Raw genomic sequence first — 20700 nt, forward strand, 5'->3', positions numbered from 1 at the left:
TTGTTCTTTTAAAATATTCAAGATTGTCTGGGGGAAAAAAAGCCTAAAGGGCATAATCCAATAAAGGATGTTCAAAATGTATGAAATAATAGTTAAGTATTTCTACATTTAAATTTTCATCGTTAAAGCTGGGTGGTAGTGGGCACACACCTTTAATCCCAGCAAGCAGGAGCCAGAGGCAGGTAGAGCTCAGAGTTTGAGGCTAGCCTGGTCTATGGAAAGAGTTCCAGAATGGCCAAAATTATGTAGAGAAACCCTTCCTCAAAAACAAAACAAAACAAACAAAAAAACAAAACAAAACAAAACAAAACAATTATTACCATTATTAATTTATTTTATATATATGAGTTTTTGCCTGCATGTCTGTCTGTGCTTCATCCGTGTGCCTGGTGCCGAAATAGGTGAGAAGCAGGTGTCAGGCCCCCTGAAATTGTAATAACAGACAGTTGTGAGCTACCTAGTGTGGGTGGGAATTCCACCCAGGTCCTCTGGAAGAGCAGCCTGTGCTCATAACCATAATCACTGCTTGCTACATATAAGCCTACTTAGTCCCAGTTGTTGATGCCCAGCTACTTGCCCAAGTAAAGGATTATAACTAGTGCCACATTTCCCATGTTACATCACAGCCCATGAATCTACACACACATTCAAGAGTAAGGTGAATCCTGTGATATTAGAAAATGCTCCTCAGCTCGGGGTAATTGCTGCAACACTGCCCTAGCCTACGTGTGTGCCTGCATGCAAGTGGGAGTGCTCCAGCAGAGACCAGGAGCACAGCGACCTGTCAGAGTGGGTTCTCCTGCACTGCAGGGAAATGCTTTGTAATCCAACTATAAACTAAGAGTGAGTAAGTTTCTCTCACTCATTGCCATAACCCAATGCTCCTCCCCAATTCCTCTCCGCACAGTGAAGTTCTTCTGCCCATCTCTCACATGGGGAGTGATCAAATACCGCTGCCACAGCTGGGTCAGTTACAGAGTGCTCTGCAACCCAGGAGATCAAAACCAGGGCTTAAAAGCCCCAAGGCAGCAGGATGTGCTGGCACATGCCCTTAATCCCAAGCACTTCAACAGGCAGAGTCAGGAGGATCTTGAGTTTGGGGCTAGCCTGGTCCTACATATTGAGCTTCAGGACAGATGAGGCTATATAGAGAGACCTTCCCCTTGCCCCTTTTTAACACTCTCCCTACCTCATCCCTACCCTATCTGTGTCTGAGATAAAACACAGTGATGTCATGCTCTACGTGATATCTCAGGGAGAGGCAACTGTCTCCAAGCCTGATGATCTGAATCTTACTTAGCCTTAGAATCCACATGGTGTAAAGAGGGTGCTAACTCCTGAAAGTTGTCCTCTGACACCAATACGTATGCTCTGGCAAGCACATGCTCCATACCCAGTAAATAATTTTTTTTTAAAAAAATGGAAATTATCAACTGAAGGATGGGTAAAGAAAATGTGGTACATCTATCTATACAATGGAATACCATTCAGCTATTAAAACAAAGACATCATGAATTTTGCAGACAAATGACGAATCTTGAGACTATCATCCTGAGTGAGGTACCCTAGACCCAAAAGGACATGAATAATATGTACTCACTTATAAATGAGTATTAACCATAAAATATAGGATATCCACGCTACATTCCACAGACCCAAAGAAGCTAAAGAAGAAGGAAGTCACAAGTGAGGATGCTTGACTCTCACTTAGAAGGGGGAGAAAAATAGTCATAGGAGGTAAATGGAGGGAGGGAACTGGATGGGAGAGAGGATGGGGAGGGGAATGGGAATGGGATCATGATCAGGTGTGGGTAGGGGCAGGAGAGATCTATACAGCCATGAGAATGAATGGATATCTGCAACTGATAGGGGTGGGAAGGTGGGGGGCATCTCCAGGAAGAGACAGAGACCTAGGATAAGGGAGGCACCCAAGAATCAATGGGGGTGACCTTGGTTGTGACTCACACCATTAGGGATTTGGAACCTGAAGAGGCCACCTCCTGTGACCAGGCAGGGACCCTTTGCTTCAGGCTCCTGCCACTTTGACCTCCAGCAGTGATGAACTGTGACCTGAAATTGTTTTTGCTGTTATGAAACACACAAATACTTACAGAGATAGACTTTATCCTTCTTATCTTAACACTTCTTCCTCCGTTACCTGTGTGCTTAGCTGGAATCTGTCCTCAGAGAGCTTTTGCTGGTAATTTACATGCACACTTGCTTATAGGGATAGGTAGCATGCCTTGTGTCTCATACATACACAATCATACTAGTCTGGTTTATAATATCGTTTTGCACTTGGTCTTTATAGACACTTTTTTTCCTGTCTCAGTATGAACAGCATTTACTCTACATACCCGGAAAAAAGCAATTTAAGGGAGAATGGGGGTTTGTTCAGCTCACAGTCCAGGTCACAATCCTGCTGGAGTCACTGTGACATCACTGTCCATCACTGTTGGTGTCAAGGTGACAAGAGCTCGAAGGAACTGGTCACATCACAACCAGATGAGGAAGAGCACAGTATAGTGGATTAATGAATGCATGCCTTCACTCATGTTTATCATGTGTGCTGCTCTGAACATGTTTCTTCACAACACAGGGGTGACTTCTTGTAGGATAATTTCTGTCCCCAGCTTCCGTCCTCATCCCACTAGAGGAATTCCTGTTGTGTTCATTACCAGCCCCCACTTTGTTCTTTCATTAATGATTTTTTTGTTTGTTTGTTTTGAGACAGGCTCTTAGGTAGCCCCCACCTTCTCAGTTTTAGGATCATAGGTGTACACCACTAAGCATGGCTTGTTTCTGGTCTTACAGTGAAGTCTGATCCACGTTGAGTTGATTTTTGTATAGCACAAGATAGAGCTCTAACTTCACCCTTTGTACATGCAGCATTTGCTAAGCATCTGTCCATCCTCCCGTTCTGCTCCTCCCAACCCAGCCTACACACATTAAGATTCCTCCTGCTCCTCACCTTCCCAAATCTCTCAGAGCCATTTGGTCTCCACTTCTGCTCCAGCCGGTTGGTAATCTCCTTTGTTTCTTGCTATTCTGTGTCTCCCATCTCCAAACCTGAGTTCTTCAGGCTCAGTCTGGAGCCCTTCCCCCTGGATTCTCTTTGATTTTCTGAAATGTTCCTAAAGGGCACCTGCGTAATAACGTCTCCCAATTCCTGCTCCTATCTAGTCCTGTGGAACTTTTCTGCTAGCTCATGCTGGTGTAGGGATTTGGCTCTGCGCCCAGTGCTGCATGGCAGAGTAGATACAGAACAAGCACCCAGCTACCCTCACAGCCTTTTCATTTGAATGTGCATCCTGCAAGCATCTGACATTCCTAGAGAGACTTCATTACCTTCGCCTGCTTGCTCTGACCCTCCTCCCGAGATGCGGTACCCCAGGTATTTAGTTCGGAACGTCAGGATACCTTTTTGGGTCCTGCTTTCCTCAGGCTGCTTGTTCCATCCCTACCGTCTCCCTACATCTCTCATCACTGTCTTCATATCTGCCTTAGGTATCTGCAGGGATACACCTGGCTTTCATTTTTAAGCTCCATTTTTCATGCTGAAATGAATCCCTTTATCATCAGCTTTTACCCTCCAATGGCTTCCCAACACCTGCGCAAGCGAAGCCTGGGAAAACTGGGTCATGCTACTCCAACCTTTTTCTCATGCTTGGATGGATTCTGCACCAGCTCTTCACCTTGGACCCTTTGTGCCTGGTGTTCTCTGGAAAGCTGACTCCCTGGCATTTGGCAATTGGAGTCCTTTTCATCTATCAAGTTTCGGCTCAGTCATCTAGAAGAACCCTATGCAACCACCTGATCAGGAGCAGGTCTCACTGTTCTACTGTGGCCAGTCTCCTGGTTCTTTTTGCCTCACAAAATGTAGCTCACTGGTTTGTCTTCTCTGCTGTGTAAGGAGTATGCACAAGGTCTTATTTACACCTGCATGTCAAGCCCGTAGTGCTTTGGACATAACATGTCCCTCCAATCACTGACTCCAAGTTCCCAATTTTATAAAAGACAAGAAACCCAGACCCAAGCATTACCATACAATACTTAAGATTGCTACTAATTACATTCTGGGGCCACAGGTCTCTGATTCAAATCCCAACTGACCCACTGAGTAGCTGAGGTGTTGGGAACACTACTTAATCCTTCATGGTATGCCTGTCTTCATTTGGTGACTGGGAACTCTAGCATGTATACCAGAAACATTTATTGCAAAGATTAATGGGCTGCCTGGCATATGACTGAGAATTCTATGGCTCTCATTATCAACTTAAACATTTTTTCTTCAGGAAGTCCTGATTCCCTTGCTGCTAGTTTCTGGATGCCCAAATCAGCCTGGAACCTGTGTAGCTGCGGACCTTGTACTCTTGACTTTTCTGACTCAAGTGCTGGAATTACACACCCACCTAAAACCAGGCTTTTAAAATCAGTTTCCATGGTAATGTTTGCATCCCTGGAGTGGACCATGAAGAATTTGTATTTCAAGACAGGGTTTCTGTTTTAGCTTTGGTTGTCCTAGAACCCATTCTGTATACCAGGTTGACCTTGAACTCAGAGAGATCTGCCTGTCCCTGCTGGGATTATCAGCATGCACCACCTCTGCCAGGCTTATGGGGAACTTCTACTTCTCATCATTAGGGTATTAGCAGTCAATAGTAATCTCTGGCACAGGAATCTCATATCAGAGCAACAGTTTCATCACAAGTGAACCATCAGTCACATTCATGGTCTGGACCATGTTTGTTTATTAAGGTAAAATAACACCCCCCCCCCCCAAAGACTTTTAACATAACCAAATAAACAAGAGAGTTTCTACAACTAAATATTAAGTTTTTAAAAATTTTTTTAAAAGTTTATGTGTATGTTTTAGCTACATGTAATGTACATGTACTTCAGACATGCTTAGTGCCCATGGAGGCCAATAGAGGACATCAGATCCCCCGGAACTGGAGGAACAGGTAGCTGCCATATGGCTGCTGGGAATTGAGCTCAGGTCCTCTTGCAAGAGTAGGCTCTTAACTACTGAGCCACCTCTCTAGCTCCTATCTTTTTTGTCTTAAAGCAGTGGCTATGGGACTAAATCAGGCCATTTCTCATTTATATTAAAAGGCATCAGACAGTTTTAAAAAGGGCAGAATTAATATTTTATTGTCATTTATAATCAGATGGCAGTTGGGTATAGACTTTCCACACTTCATAGGTTTTTTTTTTTGCAAATTAAAAAAGGTACAGGTTTTAAACAGCTGGAGGCTGGTTACACTTTTCAGAGCATGATTAGGCAAATTCAGTAATAGAGGCTTCAAGCTTTTCCTTGTTAGCACCGGAGAACTCGCCCACCTGTTGAGGGATGAAAGGACGATTAGCTACAGTAGTGACATTATTCTTTAAGAGGCTGTAATTGCAGAGAGACCGCAGAATGGGTCTTTACTTAAGCTTCCTTAAGTAACAGTGTTTAAAAAAACAAACCAAAAGACAATAGCAAAAACAAAGAAATCTGGAGAAAAACCAAAGGGTCCCAGCACAATTTCCCCCAAACACAAAAACCTTTTAATAAGAAGTGATGACCTACCCAGGTCTAAAAAAGTATGCTGTATAGTATGAATATGACGAGCTAGCTGTGGGCATTTTGCTACTGTTCTTTAACTGAGACCAATCTTCAACTAGGCACTGCATATTATGTATTCAGGTTCAGGAAGAAAGACACTGTCTTCCCTTTTGAAACAAGGTTTTTTCCGGTGTCCAGGCTGGCCTCAGCTTCCCAAGTGCTGAGATTACAGCACCATACCCAACTCTGCTATCCTGAATGCAGACAGGGGAGACACCGCTTGTGTGGACGTCACCTCAGTGCTTTCTGCATGTACACTATATGTGATTTGGCTGAAGGGCTCTTTCTGGTTTTGTTTTAGATGCGATCTTCCTTTGCAACCCAGGTTCGCTTGTAAATTACTATATATCCTAGGCGAACCTCAAGCTTGCAGCAATCCTCCTGCCTTGGTCTGAAGTACAAGCATGCAACAGAACACTAGGCTGTATATAGACATGAAATATAAGATGGCAGTACCCATCTCCAGAGTAACTAACTTCAGCCATTTCTGTGTTTACACATATTTTCTTCCTTTCTTCCTTCTTTTCTTGTTGTTGTTGAGGCAATTTCTCTGTGTAACAACATTGGCTGTCAAGAAACTCACTTTGTAGACTGACCAGGCTGGCCTCAAACTCAGAGATCCACCTGCCTCTGCCTCCTGAGTGCTAAGATCAAAGGGCATGAGCCACCATGCCCTGGCTGCTGCTTCCTTTTCCTTTGAACCAGGGGCTTACTACTCCCTAGCCCATTCTGATCTGAACTCTCAGCATCCTTCCAGGCTGCTACCATAGTGCTGGGGTTACAAGTGTGTGTACCACAACACCTGGCCCCAGATTTTTTTGTTTGTTTTTAAAGACATGGCTTCTCTGTGTAGCCCTGGCTGCCCTGGAACTCCAAGATCCATCTATATCTGCCTTTGCCTCTCTAGTGCTGGGATTAAAGGTGTGCGTCACTATGCCCAGCTCCAGCTGGTGTTCTTAAATCCAGATCTACATACCTTTTGACCCTTTTTATAAAACTGGAAGGTCGGCATGCATTTGACTTCACAGTCTGCAGCAACATCCTGGGATGCGGTGAAGGTGGTCAGGGAGAGAGGATGAAAACAAGAACGTGGACATTAAACATAGATGAGAAATTAAAAAAAAAACCAAACTTTTCCATTATATGCTCCAAACCTCAGCCTCTTAACTCAACAGCAGGTAAAAGCCCGCCATGTTGTATTCTCAATTAAAACATGTTACTAAGATCTACCTCCATTAACTGGCATTAATAAAAAGAATGTTAATGCAGTGGCCATTCACTGTGCTGATCGATTAAGTTCTTAACAGTTTAGTATCAAAAGGAAATGACACATTCTTCTGCTCCTCAAAATTAGCAGGTTCGGTTTTTTTGCTGAGTTTTCCCAGTTTTGTTAAGGGGGCAGGGTATATACAGATGATGACTGTAAGAGCTGGATAACTATCATTTGTTGTTTCTATGGCCAGAAGCTAGTGCTTTGTACATGCCAGGCAAACCCTCTATAACTAAGCGACATTTCTAACCCTCTGGATAGGATCTTGTCACATTGCCAAGGCTGGCCTGTGAACGAAAAAAAGAAATAAACAAGGAGAATGTAACTGTTCCTAGGTATGGTGGAGGAGAAGGTTTATTGCAGATGAAAGGTGAACATAGCCAGAGACAGAGACATCTGGGAGGGGGGGTGGAGCCAGGAGGGTAAAGGGTTAACAAAAAAGGACCAGTTAACCAAAATGGCTGGATTATAAAGGGAAGGGCAGCTGGGGGAAGAGCAGCCAGTCTTCCCCTTTAACGGACAGGGAATGCTGGGATAATCTGGCACCACAGTTAGCCAGTTGCCCTGTTAGGTGTGAGACCCAACTGCCTCAATTCAAGATCCTCCTGTCTCCGCTTCACGATTAGTGGGCTTACAGGCGTGTACACACGATGCTAGGCTCGGGGCCACACATTCAGTTACCAGCCCAAACGTTACCCTTAGCCAAACATGATGGCATACACCTATAATCTCAGTACTTGGTAAGTGGAGGCAGGGACGTGAGAAGTTCAAGGCTCTCCTCAGCTACACAGCCACTTCAAGGCCAGACTGGGCTCTAAGACCCTGTCTTCCAAACAAATAATAAATCACAGACACTGGAAAAGGGATCTCTTAATGACTGGTTGCTTTTGCAGAGGACCAACCAGGGTTTGACACACACGGTGGTTCATAAGCAACCATCTGTGGCTCTAGTTCCAGGGGATCCAATGCCCTCTTCTGTCCTCCACAGGTACCAAGCACATACATCAGTGCACAAGGATGCTTGTAAACAAAACACTCATGCAAAAGAAATGTATCGGGCTGGAGAGATGGCTTAGTGGTTAAGAGCACTGACTGCTCTTCCAGAGGTCCTGAGTTCAGATCCCAGCAACCACATGGTGGCTCACAACCATCTGAAATGAGCTCTGATGCCCTCTTCTGGTGTGTCTAAAGACAGCTACAGTGTACTTATATATAATAAATAAATCTTTAAAAAAAAAAGAACAAAAACAAAAACAAACAAACAAAAAACCCAAAAGGAATGTATCTTACAAATGTTTAAATGCATACTCTGGGGTTTGAAAATATAAAATGGAACTGCTGGGTTGCAGAAAATTCTACAATCTGCCACATGAAGAAAAGCTGGAAGCTACCCATTCTTTACTAAGCATATCACTCCTCACATAAACACACGTCCTTCTTTACAAAGTGCATGCTATAGGCATTGTATCTGTCCACCCCTGCCCCAGACATACATGTACATCCTCAGGTATATACTTCACCCACCTTTTTACCACCCCATAGCAGCCACTGTATGAATAATAATACTTTGTTAAAGAGCTATTACTTTTACTTATGTGTGTTCTGGCTAGTTTTATGTCAACTTATCACAAGCTATAGTCCCCTGAGGGGAGAGAACCTTAGAGAAAAATCGCTTCTGTGGCTGTAGGCAAGCCTGTAGGGCATTTTCTTAATTAGTGATTGATGTGGAAGGGCCACAGCACGCTGTGGGTGCTGACAAGAAAGCTGGCTAAAGCAAGGCAGGAAGCAGTGTTCCTCCATGGCCTCAGCATCCTCTCCAGCTTCCCGCCCTGACTTCCCTGTGATGGAGTGTGACCTCCAAGTTTAACCAAAACAAACCCTTTCTTCAAGTTGCTTTTGGTCAAGCCTTTCATCACAGATCACGAAACCCAAACTAAAGCAATGCATATATACCTACGGGGTGTCAGATTCCCTAGAAGTGGAGTTTCCGTGAGCTACCTGATACGGTGCTAGAGTAAAACCTGGGTCCTCTGGGTAAGTACACTTTTTTTTTTTCCTTTTGAGACAGGGTTTCTCTGTGTAGCCTTGGCTGTCCTGGAACTCACTCTGTAGACCAGGCTGGCCTCGAACTCAGAAATCCACCTGCCTCTGCCTCCCAAGTGCTGGAATTAAAGGTGTGCACCACCACTGCCAGGCTAAGTACTCTTAACCACAGAGCCAACTCTCTAACCATACTCCAAGCAATTCAATCTGACCTAGAAATGGTGGTATTTCCATATGAATGCCCTCACACACTGATCTGCTCCTCCCACTCACCAATCCTAGAAGCAGAATTCCTTTTTTTTTTTCAGATTTATTTATTGTTATATGTAAGTACACTGTAGCTGTCTTCAGACACACCAGAAGAGAGTGTCAGATCTCATTACAGATGGTTGTCTGCCATCATGTGGTTGCTGGGATTTGAACTCAGGACCTTTGGAAAAGCAGTCAGTGCTCTTACCAACCACTGAGCCATCTCACCATCCCACCATCCCAGAACTCTTGAATGTGTTTCGGTCTCATGACTTTTAGGCCACGAGGCCCACCAGCCCTGCCCACTCAGGACAGACTTCATATACCCTACCTGACAAGGCCCCATTCAGCACTGCAATCTCTTGGCTCAGCATTGAAAGAGAAAGCTGTTTTACAGCACCTATGTATGTCCTACAAGTTTTATCTTCTAGATTTATGTAGAATAGAGAACAAGATAGACCAGCAACAGCTTAACTCTAAACAGTTAATTATTAACATATGGTTAAATAGCCTTGGCTTAAAACAATGTTTTAATCAATGTAGCTAATATATATTTGTACAACTTTACTAACATTTCTCTCCTCCCCTCCTTTGTCTTAAAAATCATTGTCCAGATTCTCCTGCCTATACTATTTCAAAGCATCAAAAATCCCCTAGATATACCAGCTTCAGACTGGGCTAAATTTAAATTTGGGAGTTTTTTAACTATGCCAAGACAATACCCATGAACACAACAGCATTGGATGTATTAAAAAGTTTTTATGGACTTCAGTAATGCCTGATGACAGTTCTGTCGACATTCTAGGTGTTGACACTGCCCAGCTAACGCTCCAAGGGCTACAATGTCTACATGTAATGATTTGGAAGACTCACTTCTTTTTGCTTTTAGAACCTCACTCTGTATCCTCAAACTCTCTGGTGTGAGCCTCCACACTCAGTTTCTTTCATCATGCCCTCATTTAACCCGGGGTCATATCCCCACTCGCTGCTTTTTAAAAATAATCAAAAACATATACAGAACGCCTTGACATTTTGGCAGCGTTCACAAGTTCAGCAGGGTGTAAAACAGCGTCTCAGGTCCCAGCTGCCCTGCTGTAATCGGTCACCACCCACTGCACACAGCCCTGGTGACTGCTCTCCTGCCTTCCCTTCTTAATGACCGATCTCAGGTTTTCTGAGTCCGTGTCACAGGGCTTCAGTGCTAGGACAGTCTTCTAAGGCCACAGTAGCACTGACCACGCCTACTCACGTCACTTCTATTAACCAGCTCCTAGTGTTCTGAGCAAAGCCAAAACACACAATATTTCAAAGTTTACAGACTTGTTTTTTCAGTTTTTGTTTTGTTTGATTTACAAAACACACATTGTACCCCCTTGGTCACCACTGTGATAAGATTGGTGGTGTCACTGTCAGAAGGACCTCCATGTCACTTTCTGTGATCGTAGTCATTTCCTTGTTTCCCTATACACTATGGGTGCAGGCCTAATTGTCCATATGAACTGGTTATGGAATACCCTCTACTCAGGAATGTCTGTAAGGTTTTCTATGCTGTGGTCTTTAGAGTAAGGAACCAAAGTTAAAGGCTCCCATTTGGTCACAGGATCACTTCAAGTTTCAAAAGACTTGAAAGACCCTCCAGCCGCTTTTCATCTCTTCGTAGGAGTTAGGACTGAGGTTAGGAGCACCTGTCGTCAGTTCCACAGGGCCTTCCTCTGCCTCCATCACTGTCTGTGCTGAAGCCCCTTCTCCATCCCTAGGGTGGGTGTTAAAACACTCTCACAGATAAAACACACGCAGAGCGCCCAGGAGGCTTCGGTACCTGTAGAATTAATTATCTGACAGGTCAACTCATCTAAACCAAGGATAACTTTGCCTAAGTAACCATATAGCAGTGGTTCTCAACCTTCCTATTGCTGCGACTCTTTAATACAGTTCCTCAGGTTGAGGTGACCCTGACCATAAAACTGCTACTTCATAACTAATTTCGCTACTGTAGAGACTTGCAATGTAATACATATGTAAATATATGTTTTCTGATAGTCTCAGGTGGCCCGTGACACACAGAGCTGTTGCCGTGTATCAAGAGGCTGGGGATGGGGTGCCACAGACAGACTAAGTTTGTGAAAAAGAGAACAGGAATTTTCTTCCTCCAACAAGCAGGTTACACTGTCATCTTCCCCCTAACTCTATTAGAAGAGTAACTTCCTTAGCCATTTTACTAAGACTAGTGACAGAGATATTACAGTGGAGTATCCCTTAGTCAAAATGCTTAGGACCAGGTATGTTTCAGGGTTTCTAGGTTTCATAATATTTGCACAGATTTCACTGCTTGGTCTACGACACCTAACATTCAGAACTGTTCGGATCTCAGACCACTTTGGACATTGGATGCTCAATACCTGTAAAAACAGTCACATTTTGTCAACTATTTAGGAGCCAGGCCCTGCAAAGGCTTCATAATTATGGCCTTGCTCAATCTGGATAATCACTTTATTTGTGATGCTGGACAACATTGCCATTTAGAGGATGAAGGTAAGGCCCAGAGAAGCAACCTGAGCAAGCCCCACTGTTAATAAGGGACAGGCACCAGCAGTACGGGCACAGGGTCCACCTTGTCTTGGGACCACTGTTGGCTCGGAGGGAAACCAGAAGGAGAGTGTAGTATGAAAGGGCTAAATGAAGACAGGGTCAAGAAGAAGCGAAGCTTGTCACTATGGTTTAGTCAGGTAGGAAAGGACAGGCTGGGGAGAGGAGACAGCTCAAGTGAAGACAGGCCAGAAAGTGTGCTGAGAAAAAGTCACGCTGGGGATGGTGGGAGCTGGGTGTTTAAAGAGGACCGTTGAACACCTCATGTGACCCTCCTGAACCTTTGCCAAGCTGATGGCTAGGTATGGAGATCTCATTATAGACTGAGAACCAGGGTTGAAGAAGATGGGAGATAGCTTAAAGCAGAACCCAGCGAGTCCAATACTTTTGCGGTCACCCCATTCTCTAACTTCTCTCTGCCCCCAGGGCAAGTACAAGTGCTCATGCATCCTTCCGTCAGGGGCCCTGGTGCTCCAGCCCACACGGGCCTTTCCAGCCCAGTGGCCTGTGTGGGAGGAAAGGGCATATGCTAAGAACCTGGGGAGGGTAAGAGCCAAGGGCAGAGGAGTTAGGCTTCCTCATTTTAAATACTGGCTCTGCCGGGGACTCTGCAACTGCAAGGACAAGTCTTTTGTGTTTCAGTTTTCCTATCTCTAAAACAGGGCCAACAGCAGAATGGGGATGGGGGAAAGGAAGCATACCAACATGTGGAAAGTACACAGAACAGAGCCGAGTGTACCACAGGCACAAAGTCGCTAAATAAACCAGGCTGTTAATCTCCCCTTAAGTTCTCCCGGCCGGCCCTCTAAGGCACCAGGGAGATTCTCATGTTTGTTGTAATGTCAGGGCTTTCTCACTGATTCAAACCAAGCATATGGATAAGAATATTCTTATAAGAATAACCCTGTGGATACAGGCCCCACACAGGAGAAGTTCAGAGCACCTTAATAAGTGGTCTCACAATTCCATGATGCCACCCAATCTACTATCTGTTAGAGCCAAAGTTAACTTATTTTCGATGATTACCTGGGGGGGGGGGGGTGTAGAATACAGGCCTATGCAACATAAAGGCCCCCAAAGCCCGAGAGTGGTCAGATGCCTACTTTAGGATGTGCCAAACACAGCTCCGAGTATCTAGGATCACACCCATAACTGGCACATGCCCCATTCTTCCAAAATAGAACTTCTTAGACAGAGTCCCACTTCTAGCATTACTGAACGTTCTTACTTTAAAGAACAGGGTAGACTCTAGGGGACAGGTCATTGTGAGACGCTTGGCAGCATCCAACTTTGTACCACGTACCTGGCAGTCATCTACGTCCACTTCAAGGAACACCACATCGGAATACTTGTCACAGAGGGACTGGGAAACATTAAAATAAACCAAAAAGCGTTAGAACTGGATAACGCCATTCGACATAGTTAAGCTTCTTCAAAGGAAACGTAATAGAGCTTATTTAATTTTAGCTTATGCATATGGGTGTTTTGATCACACATATGTCTGTACACCATGGGTGTGCCTGGTGTCTGCAAAGGCCAGAAGAGGATGCTGAATGCCCTGCAAGAGTTATAGGAGGTTGTGACTCTCCCATTTGGGTGCTAGAAACCAAAGTCCTCTGGAAGAGTGGCCAGTGCTCTTAACCATTGAGCCATCTCTCCAGCTCCATACACTAATTCAAGATTTATTTATTTTAAAAGTCCTTTTATCTTTTGTTATTGCATTATCATTACTGTAAATGTGTACAGGTGCATGTGGAAGTTAAAGAGCAACCTCTGGGAATTGGTTCTCTTTCCAGTGTGGGCTTTGAGGGTCACACTCAGGTCCTCAGGCTTGCAGAGCAAGCCATAAGTGCCTCCCCTCCTCCCCTGACTGAGCAAACTCACCAGCCAGGTCTAATAATTCAACCTAGAGACTAGGCAAGCACTAGGGACACAGCTGTCTCTCAGTCAAGCTTTCCCAAGAGTAAAATAATTACACTGGGCCCAGGTATCAAATCGGGGAGGGGGAAAGAAGAGAACAAAATTACTTAAGACAACGAAACTCCTGAAAATTGTCCTCAATGAACTATATTCCGTAAGCTGCCATGCTAGTACTTCTAGGCCAATGACACGGGAGAATAAAGTAAACAGCAAACCTCTCACACCCATTAATTTCAATCTGTTTCTCCTGGCTTGTGTCCACTAGCCAGCCTCAAAGCCGACTGCTCCTATACTCACATGAAAGAAGGGCTTGATCATTTTGCAAGGTCCACACCACGTAGCAGAGAAGTCCACCACGACAAGCTTGTCTCCCGCAGCGGCCAGGGCCTCCTGGAAAGCTTCCTGAGCAGAGAGAAAGACACATCTGTGTTACATAGCACTTATCTTCCCTTCCCATGAGATGCAGCCAGGTGCCACCATGCCTTTAAACCCAGCACTCACTGTGGAGGCAGAGGTAAGCAGACATCTGGGTGGTGATGGCCAACATGGCCTATCACCAGCCAGTTCCAGGCCAGTCAGCGAGACCCCCCATCCTCCAAAAAGACCCAAGCAAACGTGAAAATTAGCAACAAAGAGATAGTAAGTACAAAATATGAGGTTTGGCTCTCTCTTAGAGCCTACTTTTTAATCCAAAGCAACCAAATAAAGTGGCCTGAAAGGAATCTTGTCCACAGTTGGCATTATTATACTTGATCAGATAAAATGAGATAAGGAGAGTGCATTGGTCTTCACATCTTCAGGAATACTATATAAAATATTATGAACTGTCTAATCTGAGGGTAGCGGTGGTCTGTAGACCCAGGTCCAGGCACATGCCTGAGTTACACCCTTAGCACATAACTAACATTTACACTTAATAAAAGGGAAATAGGCATTTGTAGCAAAAATGTTTTCACTTCAAAATCAGTTCTGTGATAGACAGTGGATTCTTAGGGGTTGGTAAAGGGGCCTCAAAAATTGAAGAAGTGGGCTGGTAAGATGGCTCAGCGGGTAAGAGCACTGACTGTTCTTCCAAAGGTCCTGAGTTCAAGTCCCAGCAACCACATGGTGGCTCACAACCACCCTCTGATCTGATGCCCTGTTCTGGTGTGTCTGAAGACAGCTACCGTGTACTTATGTATAATAAAAAATAAATCTTTGGGGTGGAGCGAGCAGGGCTGACCGGAGCGAGCAGAGGTCCTAAAGTTCAATTCCCAACAACCATATGAAGGCTCACAATCATCTTTGCAGCTACAGTGTGTACTCATATACATAAAATAAATAAATCTTAAAAAAAAATTGAAGAAGCTTCACAAGAAGATGCAGTTAAGCAATGGGGAAGTCACAAGTTACTTAACCAAGGGGCAAATGAAGGCAATACTTGATGAATTTGTCTAGTGTAAAACATGGGAAAATCTCTGACCCCAAGGCAGAGTCCAGGAGAGCAATCTCCTACTCGGGCCATCATTAGCATTACATTTGTGTGTGTTGCTGTTTTAAGGTTTAATCTGTGTGTGTATCTGCTGGTGCAGAGAGATCCCCTAGAGCTGGAGTCATGGGCAGTGGGTAGTGAGTGAGGGTCCTCTGGAAGAGTAGGAAGCACTGTCAACCACAATGCCAGCGCTCCAGCCCCTTCTGTGTGCTTTAAACAGGGCCTCTAGAGTTGGGATCATACTGGTTTATCCACCTTTGGCTTTTGCCCTATGGATCAAAACTCACTGTTCTTTAGATGAACCCAAGTTTTGGTTTCTCAAGAAGGACTTATTCTTTGGTTGTTTTGCTTAAGACCTGTCACATGACACCCCCAGCAAAAATGATTAAAAAAAGAAAAAAATTCCATCACTGCCAACCTCTCTGAATTATTTACTAAAAGCCTTGATACTGTAACCCTAGGAACCTAACAGTGTAGTCACCAGGGACTCATTCAAACCACCATTAGTCATGTGTAGTGACCAAAACCCAAACTGGGGCAACAAAGATGAAGCAAAGCAACACACACAGTTGTATCTCAAGTCAACATTTCCTTCTGGGGAAAATGCTGGTCAAATTCTTTAGCAAAAACTAAGACAAATTAAGAATCATATTAGATCTGGTCCAACTAAGTAAAGTAAATATCTACAACCATATATGTGTGTGTGTGTGTTACAACACATACACCCCTAATTAAAACCTAATGTGTTTTAATGGAGTATACTTTAACTTTAATTTATATTTATTTGTTTTTTATACTTGTATTTATTCACAAGTATCAATGTTTTTGCCTGCATGTATTTATGTACATCACTTGTGTGCTGGTGCCTTCAGATGCCAGAAGAGGGCATCGGATGCTCTGGAGCTGGAGTTACAGGGAGATAGTTATAAGCTATCACGTGGGTGCTGGGAATCAAACCCCACCTCCATCCTCTGGAAGAACACCCAGTCCTCTTATCTGGTAAGCCAGCTCTCTGGCCCTGGGTATAGTTTTTAGGTTTCTAGTTTCTATCTCATATTTTTTTCTCAGGGAAGACAATCACATGTCATTTCTGAGAACACTACACAATGGCTACACCAACTTCCGGAAACGTCTAGTCAGAGCTGCCCATCAATGCATGTTCAGGTGTGAACAGCACCAAGTGCTAGCTAGGGTCAGGAGGCAGGAATGCAGCGCAGAGCCATGGAAACCACTGTTCCCAACCACCACTGGTTGTTGCAGATAAATCTCATACAAAACCTCCCCTTATGTAGTTATCAGAGGCCACACCACCTTTATTCTTTATTGTAAGACCCAGGTCAAGACACTATGGCGGGCTGCTCTGATGACACCCACATCTGGACCGTGGCTGATCCTCAATAAGAAAAACTCGTCCTCTGACCATTGCAAATGGATGCCCCATCTCTATACGTGAATGTAAACCAAACCAGAAAGAAGTCCCCAACAACAAAACCATATCCAGCCCAAAGGTAATAATACAAAGTGTGTTCTTTGCTTTTTTTGAGACAGCCCAGCCTCCTGAATGCTAGTGATTAGAGGCAGGAACCAACACCTCGGTCTCACACGTGGCCTGTGAAGCACTGAGCAAAGTGCCACGCGTGTAGTTCAATAAACAGTTTTATTCTTAAAAATAAATAAACAAGGCAAACCAATCATCGTTGATTTCTGCTCCATTATATCACAGCCTATTATTCCACTCCTATGTGGAGACTGGTCCCAGGGGCCTTTAACTACCCACACAGTCCTCAGAAATACGGCTATTCTGCATGGTTAAACCAATCAACTTAAGCCCATCACACGAAACTTATGTGTATTCAGTTAACTTCTGATTCTAGCGACTCCGATCAGAGCCTTGGTAGTAGGCTTTTGAGGATCAAGGTTTTTATGAATAACTGGATTCCTGGCACCGATGTACACCTCTCCTACTGGAATGGCAAAAGTCCCATAAATAGGTCAGTTTAAACAGATAATACGACTAATACGACTGGTAGTGGGTGAGCAAACTTTTGTACTGAGACCCAACCAGGCCCAAACAGGTGCTCAAAACTGGAGGGCACGGACCTGTCTTTCACCGACTTCATAGTTTAAGGTTGAACTTGCGAGACAGTCTTCCACACATCAATTCCCAACCCCAATCCTCTTTCACTTTCCATTTCATAAATATTCCCCGAGTAGTTACAGTGTAACAGGCTCTAGGTTTCTCAATCCGGAGGATATTTTGGTTCTCAGTAACTTTCGAATATGGTAACAGTTTTTCCCTTGGGTTTTTTTTTTTTTTCCTTTTCCCAAAGGGCAGAACCACCAGGACTTTGTACTTGACTTTTCCCAGGGGGAGAGCCCTGGTTCCAGCAAAGTCCACTTATGGAGGGTCAATCACTGAAACCTTAAGGCAGCGAGGCCCCTGGGCCAGAGACATTGGGGACTGAGTCATTCCAAAGCCAGAGCTGCCGGAAACACGCCTTGCGACGCAGGAGGAGGAGTCTCTCGGGCGCGGCCTGGACCTTTCTCCTTAGCAGACACCTGGGGTACCGATCAGAGGGTCCTTAACTGGGACCCGGGACCCACCCTCAGGCACCGACCCGGCCTGCGTCCTCTAGGCGGCGGGCCACTGTTGGAGGGAAACTATGGCCGAGCCCTGCGGAGCAGCACACTCGCGCGGTGTATGGCACCGCGTACGCGAGGAGTGGCGGCTCTCCATCTTCTCCCAGAGACCCCGAATCCGGATTCAGTCGGGGCACGGGGCGGGGTGGGAGGGTGGTGTCACTGGAGGACCCCCGTCCAACACTTCACCTCCGCCAGATTTGGGTTGGCCGTAAGGACTGCAGCTCCGGGAACCCAGGTGCTGCCCACGCGTGCACCTCCCGTACCCGGCGTTCCCGGGTCCCTTCGTCCCCTCCCCCAGGGCACGCTCCACAGCCCAGGGCGCACACAGGCCCTGGGCCGCTCCAGCCAGCTTGGATACCGAGGGTGTCCTCTCAGCACCGCGGGGGTGAGCGCGGCGCCCGGGCATGCGTACCTTGCTCTCGATCAGCTTCACCATTTTGGCTGTTGCGGGGAGGGAACCACACGAGTTTCCGCAGAAGCAGATGGAAACGGATCCAAGGCACTCAACGAAGCTTGCAGCCGAATGCGGCTGCCCGCCTTCTCTTTATAGAGACAGGGAGGAGCGCGGCGGGGCGGGGCGGACCGGCACGCGCGGCGGGGACGCGCTTCCTCGCCTCCCGAGCCCGCCAAGGCGTCCGGGCTGGCCGCGCCTAGACCACGCCCCCAAGAGGTGGGGCGGTATTTCAGGGGGCGGAGCCAGAGCGGGTTACTTGAGCAGCTCGGGGACTGTCCTAGCGTTGGCCTCGCTCCTGGCTTCCCCGCCCCACTCGAGGCTGCCGAACCTTGGTTTATAAGGGGCGGAGCTAGCGCAGGCGCCTGGAGCAGCTTTGGTCTCTCCAAGCTCCAAACGCCGCCCGGCGCTTACTCCTTGGAGAATGTACGTCCAGCTACCCCAAGGGCACTTTTACTGCGCCCGGCGCCGGGGTAGATCGCTGTCCCCTCTCACACGGTAGAGTCCCTCTGTAGTCACATTGGCCATGCCTCAAACAGACCTAAGTCAGATACTTCCAGACCAGGGTTGGGAACAGCCCTAGAACTGCCCAGGCAGAGGTGTATCCTTCGTCTAAGGCGGCCATGCTGCGGTTCGCCTCAAAGTGCTGAGTAACGATGACCAGGAAGTGTCTCAGTGCGCGCCCTCGCCAACTTTCTGGGTAGTTCTTTGCCACTTTCTTTCTCCTCTCTTTCCTATTCTTTAACTTTAACAGGTGAACCTGCTATTGGAGAAGCAAGGAACCGTTTAGAGCCCTTATTCTGTGCCCCATGTACATGCAGGAATGATAGATGGTCCAGCTCCCAGCGTTGTCTTGAAGGATTTAAGGGCTTGAAAACTGATGAGGAAAGCGCTTGGCCCATAAGGAAGCACTCAATAAATTATTCTAATTATAGTAATCGTGAGCAGTAATTAAGCTTGTGTGGTGCTATGTAGGGCCTTGCTGAGTTTGGCTGCCTTGTATTTATAATGACAATATATAGGCATTGAGATTTTTCTGCCTTGGGAGACCACTCCAGGAAGAGTGTTTGTCAATGATAACTGGGGTGGTTCAGGAGGACCGGGCGCAGAGGAAGCTAACTAAGGTGGCTTTGTGCAGCCCCAAGGCCAGAGTGCAGCTGTACGTTCTGGTGAGGAAGCTGAGGTGGAGACTGGACAGAGCCAACAAGCTGGGAGGAACTTGCCAAACCTGCATTTGTAGAGCAGAGCAGATCTAGATAAATCTGCATCCAGAGGTGAAGCACTGTTTCTCAGGTGGTGAATCTGTTTCTCAGCCACTCTACCCCTACCCATTGGCTTCCTTTGTTCAAAACAAGAATTCCAGAACTTTTGAACCAGTTATGTGATGTTTTTAAAGGGCTGAGAAATTCGAGTAATGCGTGAGGATTAGACAAGAGGGAGTGTTCTGACTGAGGGTGGATGTTGCCTTGAAGGCAGTAGGCTTCCCTAAGAGGATAACTGAGGCAGAGAGGAGGTCCAGGCAGATGAGGAAAATCTAGTAACTTGCTTTACAGCTACTGGTCTTTTCAGTCCAGGTTCCTGGCTTTTTGGTAGTTGGTAAGTCTGTCTAGCAAGGACACCTAACACTGATCTGTCGGACTTGGAAGGGTTCCTCCCTTAGCTGCCACCTCTCCACAGACCCTCAGATGCCCACCGAGCCTGTTTAGGGCAGTCCTGACTCCCTGACACCTGTACAGTACCAACACACATTGGGCAAATGTGGGGGATATTGCCAATACGAGAATGAGGAACCAGGAGAATGAGGAACCAGGAGGTCAGAGTGTGTGTTAAGATTCACAGCTCTGCTATCCCTCCTGTCTGCATCCCCACCTCTGTGCCCTAGTTTCCCCTCAAAATGGAAAAAAAAATACCACATTATGCTGAAGGTTTGAGCATACAATACTGTATGTGTAAAGAACTAAGAAATGTGCCTGCTGCTTAGCACCACATGAACCCATGGCAGGCTGTTAGACTGAATGGCATCTGTCTAAGAGGAGGGCAGAGAGCTGGGGTGGATGGGGAAGACTATAAAACAGGTGTCAGTTTTGAGTAATCAGGAAGTTTGTAAAAAAGGAAACAAAAACAAACTAAAAACCACAGATGCTGTAACATGAATCTCAGAGGAAAAGGGCTGGCTTTTCTCCTGAAGGGTGGAAAAAAATGAGCTGGACCCGTCCTTCAGCAAGATCCCTGTGTGTGCAGGGGCATGGAAAAATGGTCCTTAGAATTTCAGTTGTAGGCAAGCGGTGGTGGCACACGCCTTTGATCCCAGTACTTGAGAGGCAGAGGAAGTCGGATTTCTGAGTTCCAGGCCAGCCTGGTCTACAGTTCCAGGACAGCCAGAGCTACAGAGAAACCCTGTTTCGAAAAAAAAACAAAAGAAAAAAGAGAGAGAGAGAGAGAGAGAGAGAGAGAGA

At 45.8% G+C, this 20700-nt stretch overlaps 1 protein-coding gene and 1 long non-coding RNA gene across 2 annotated transcripts; both read right to left on the reverse strand.

Annotated features, from left to right (window-relative positions):
* Positions 1-313: 313 nt before the first annotated feature.
* LOC116095333 lies at positions 314-2395 on the reverse strand. The gene is made up of 2 exons (XR_004120555.1): positions 2112-2395; positions 314-424 (listed from the first exon to the last, which is right to left on the reverse strand). It is a non-coding gene; the product is annotated as an uncharacterized LOC116095333 (long non-coding RNA).
* Positions 2396-5126: 2731 nt separating this feature from the next.
* On the reverse strand, positions 5127-18427 carry Txn (thioredoxin). The gene is made up of 5 exons (XM_031377484.1): positions 18206-18427; positions 13977-14081; positions 13063-13122; positions 6588-6653; positions 5127-5343 (listed from the first exon to the last, which is right to left on the reverse strand). Exons 1-5 carry the CDS (start codon positions 18227-18229, stop codon positions 5281-5283), a joined length of 318 nt encoding a protein of 105 aa, XP_031233344.1. The 5' UTR covers positions 18230-18427; the 3' UTR covers positions 5127-5280.
* Positions 18428-20700: the final 2273 nt, after the last annotated feature.

The sequence above is a fragment of the Mastomys coucha genome, unplaced genomic scaffold, assembly GCF_008632895.1.
Source record: "Mastomys coucha isolate ucsf_1 unplaced genomic scaffold, UCSF_Mcou_1 pScaffold18, whole genome shotgun sequence".
Classification (NCBI taxonomy): Eukaryota; Metazoa; Chordata; class Mammalia; order Rodentia; family Muridae; genus Mastomys; species Mastomys coucha.

Coding starts and splice junctions, on each gene's coding strand:
- Txn (XM_031377484.1), bottom strand. CDS start 18,229: ATGGTGAAGCTGATCGAGAGCAAG. Junction 6,654..13,062: donor TGGACGTAGATGACTGCCAG/GTACGTGGTACA, acceptor ACCGCATCCCAG/GATGTTGCTGCAGACTGTGA. Junction 5,344..6,587: donor TTTATAAAAAGGGTCAAAAG/GTATGTAGATCT, acceptor ATCCCTCAACAG/GTGGGCGAGTTCTCCGGTGC.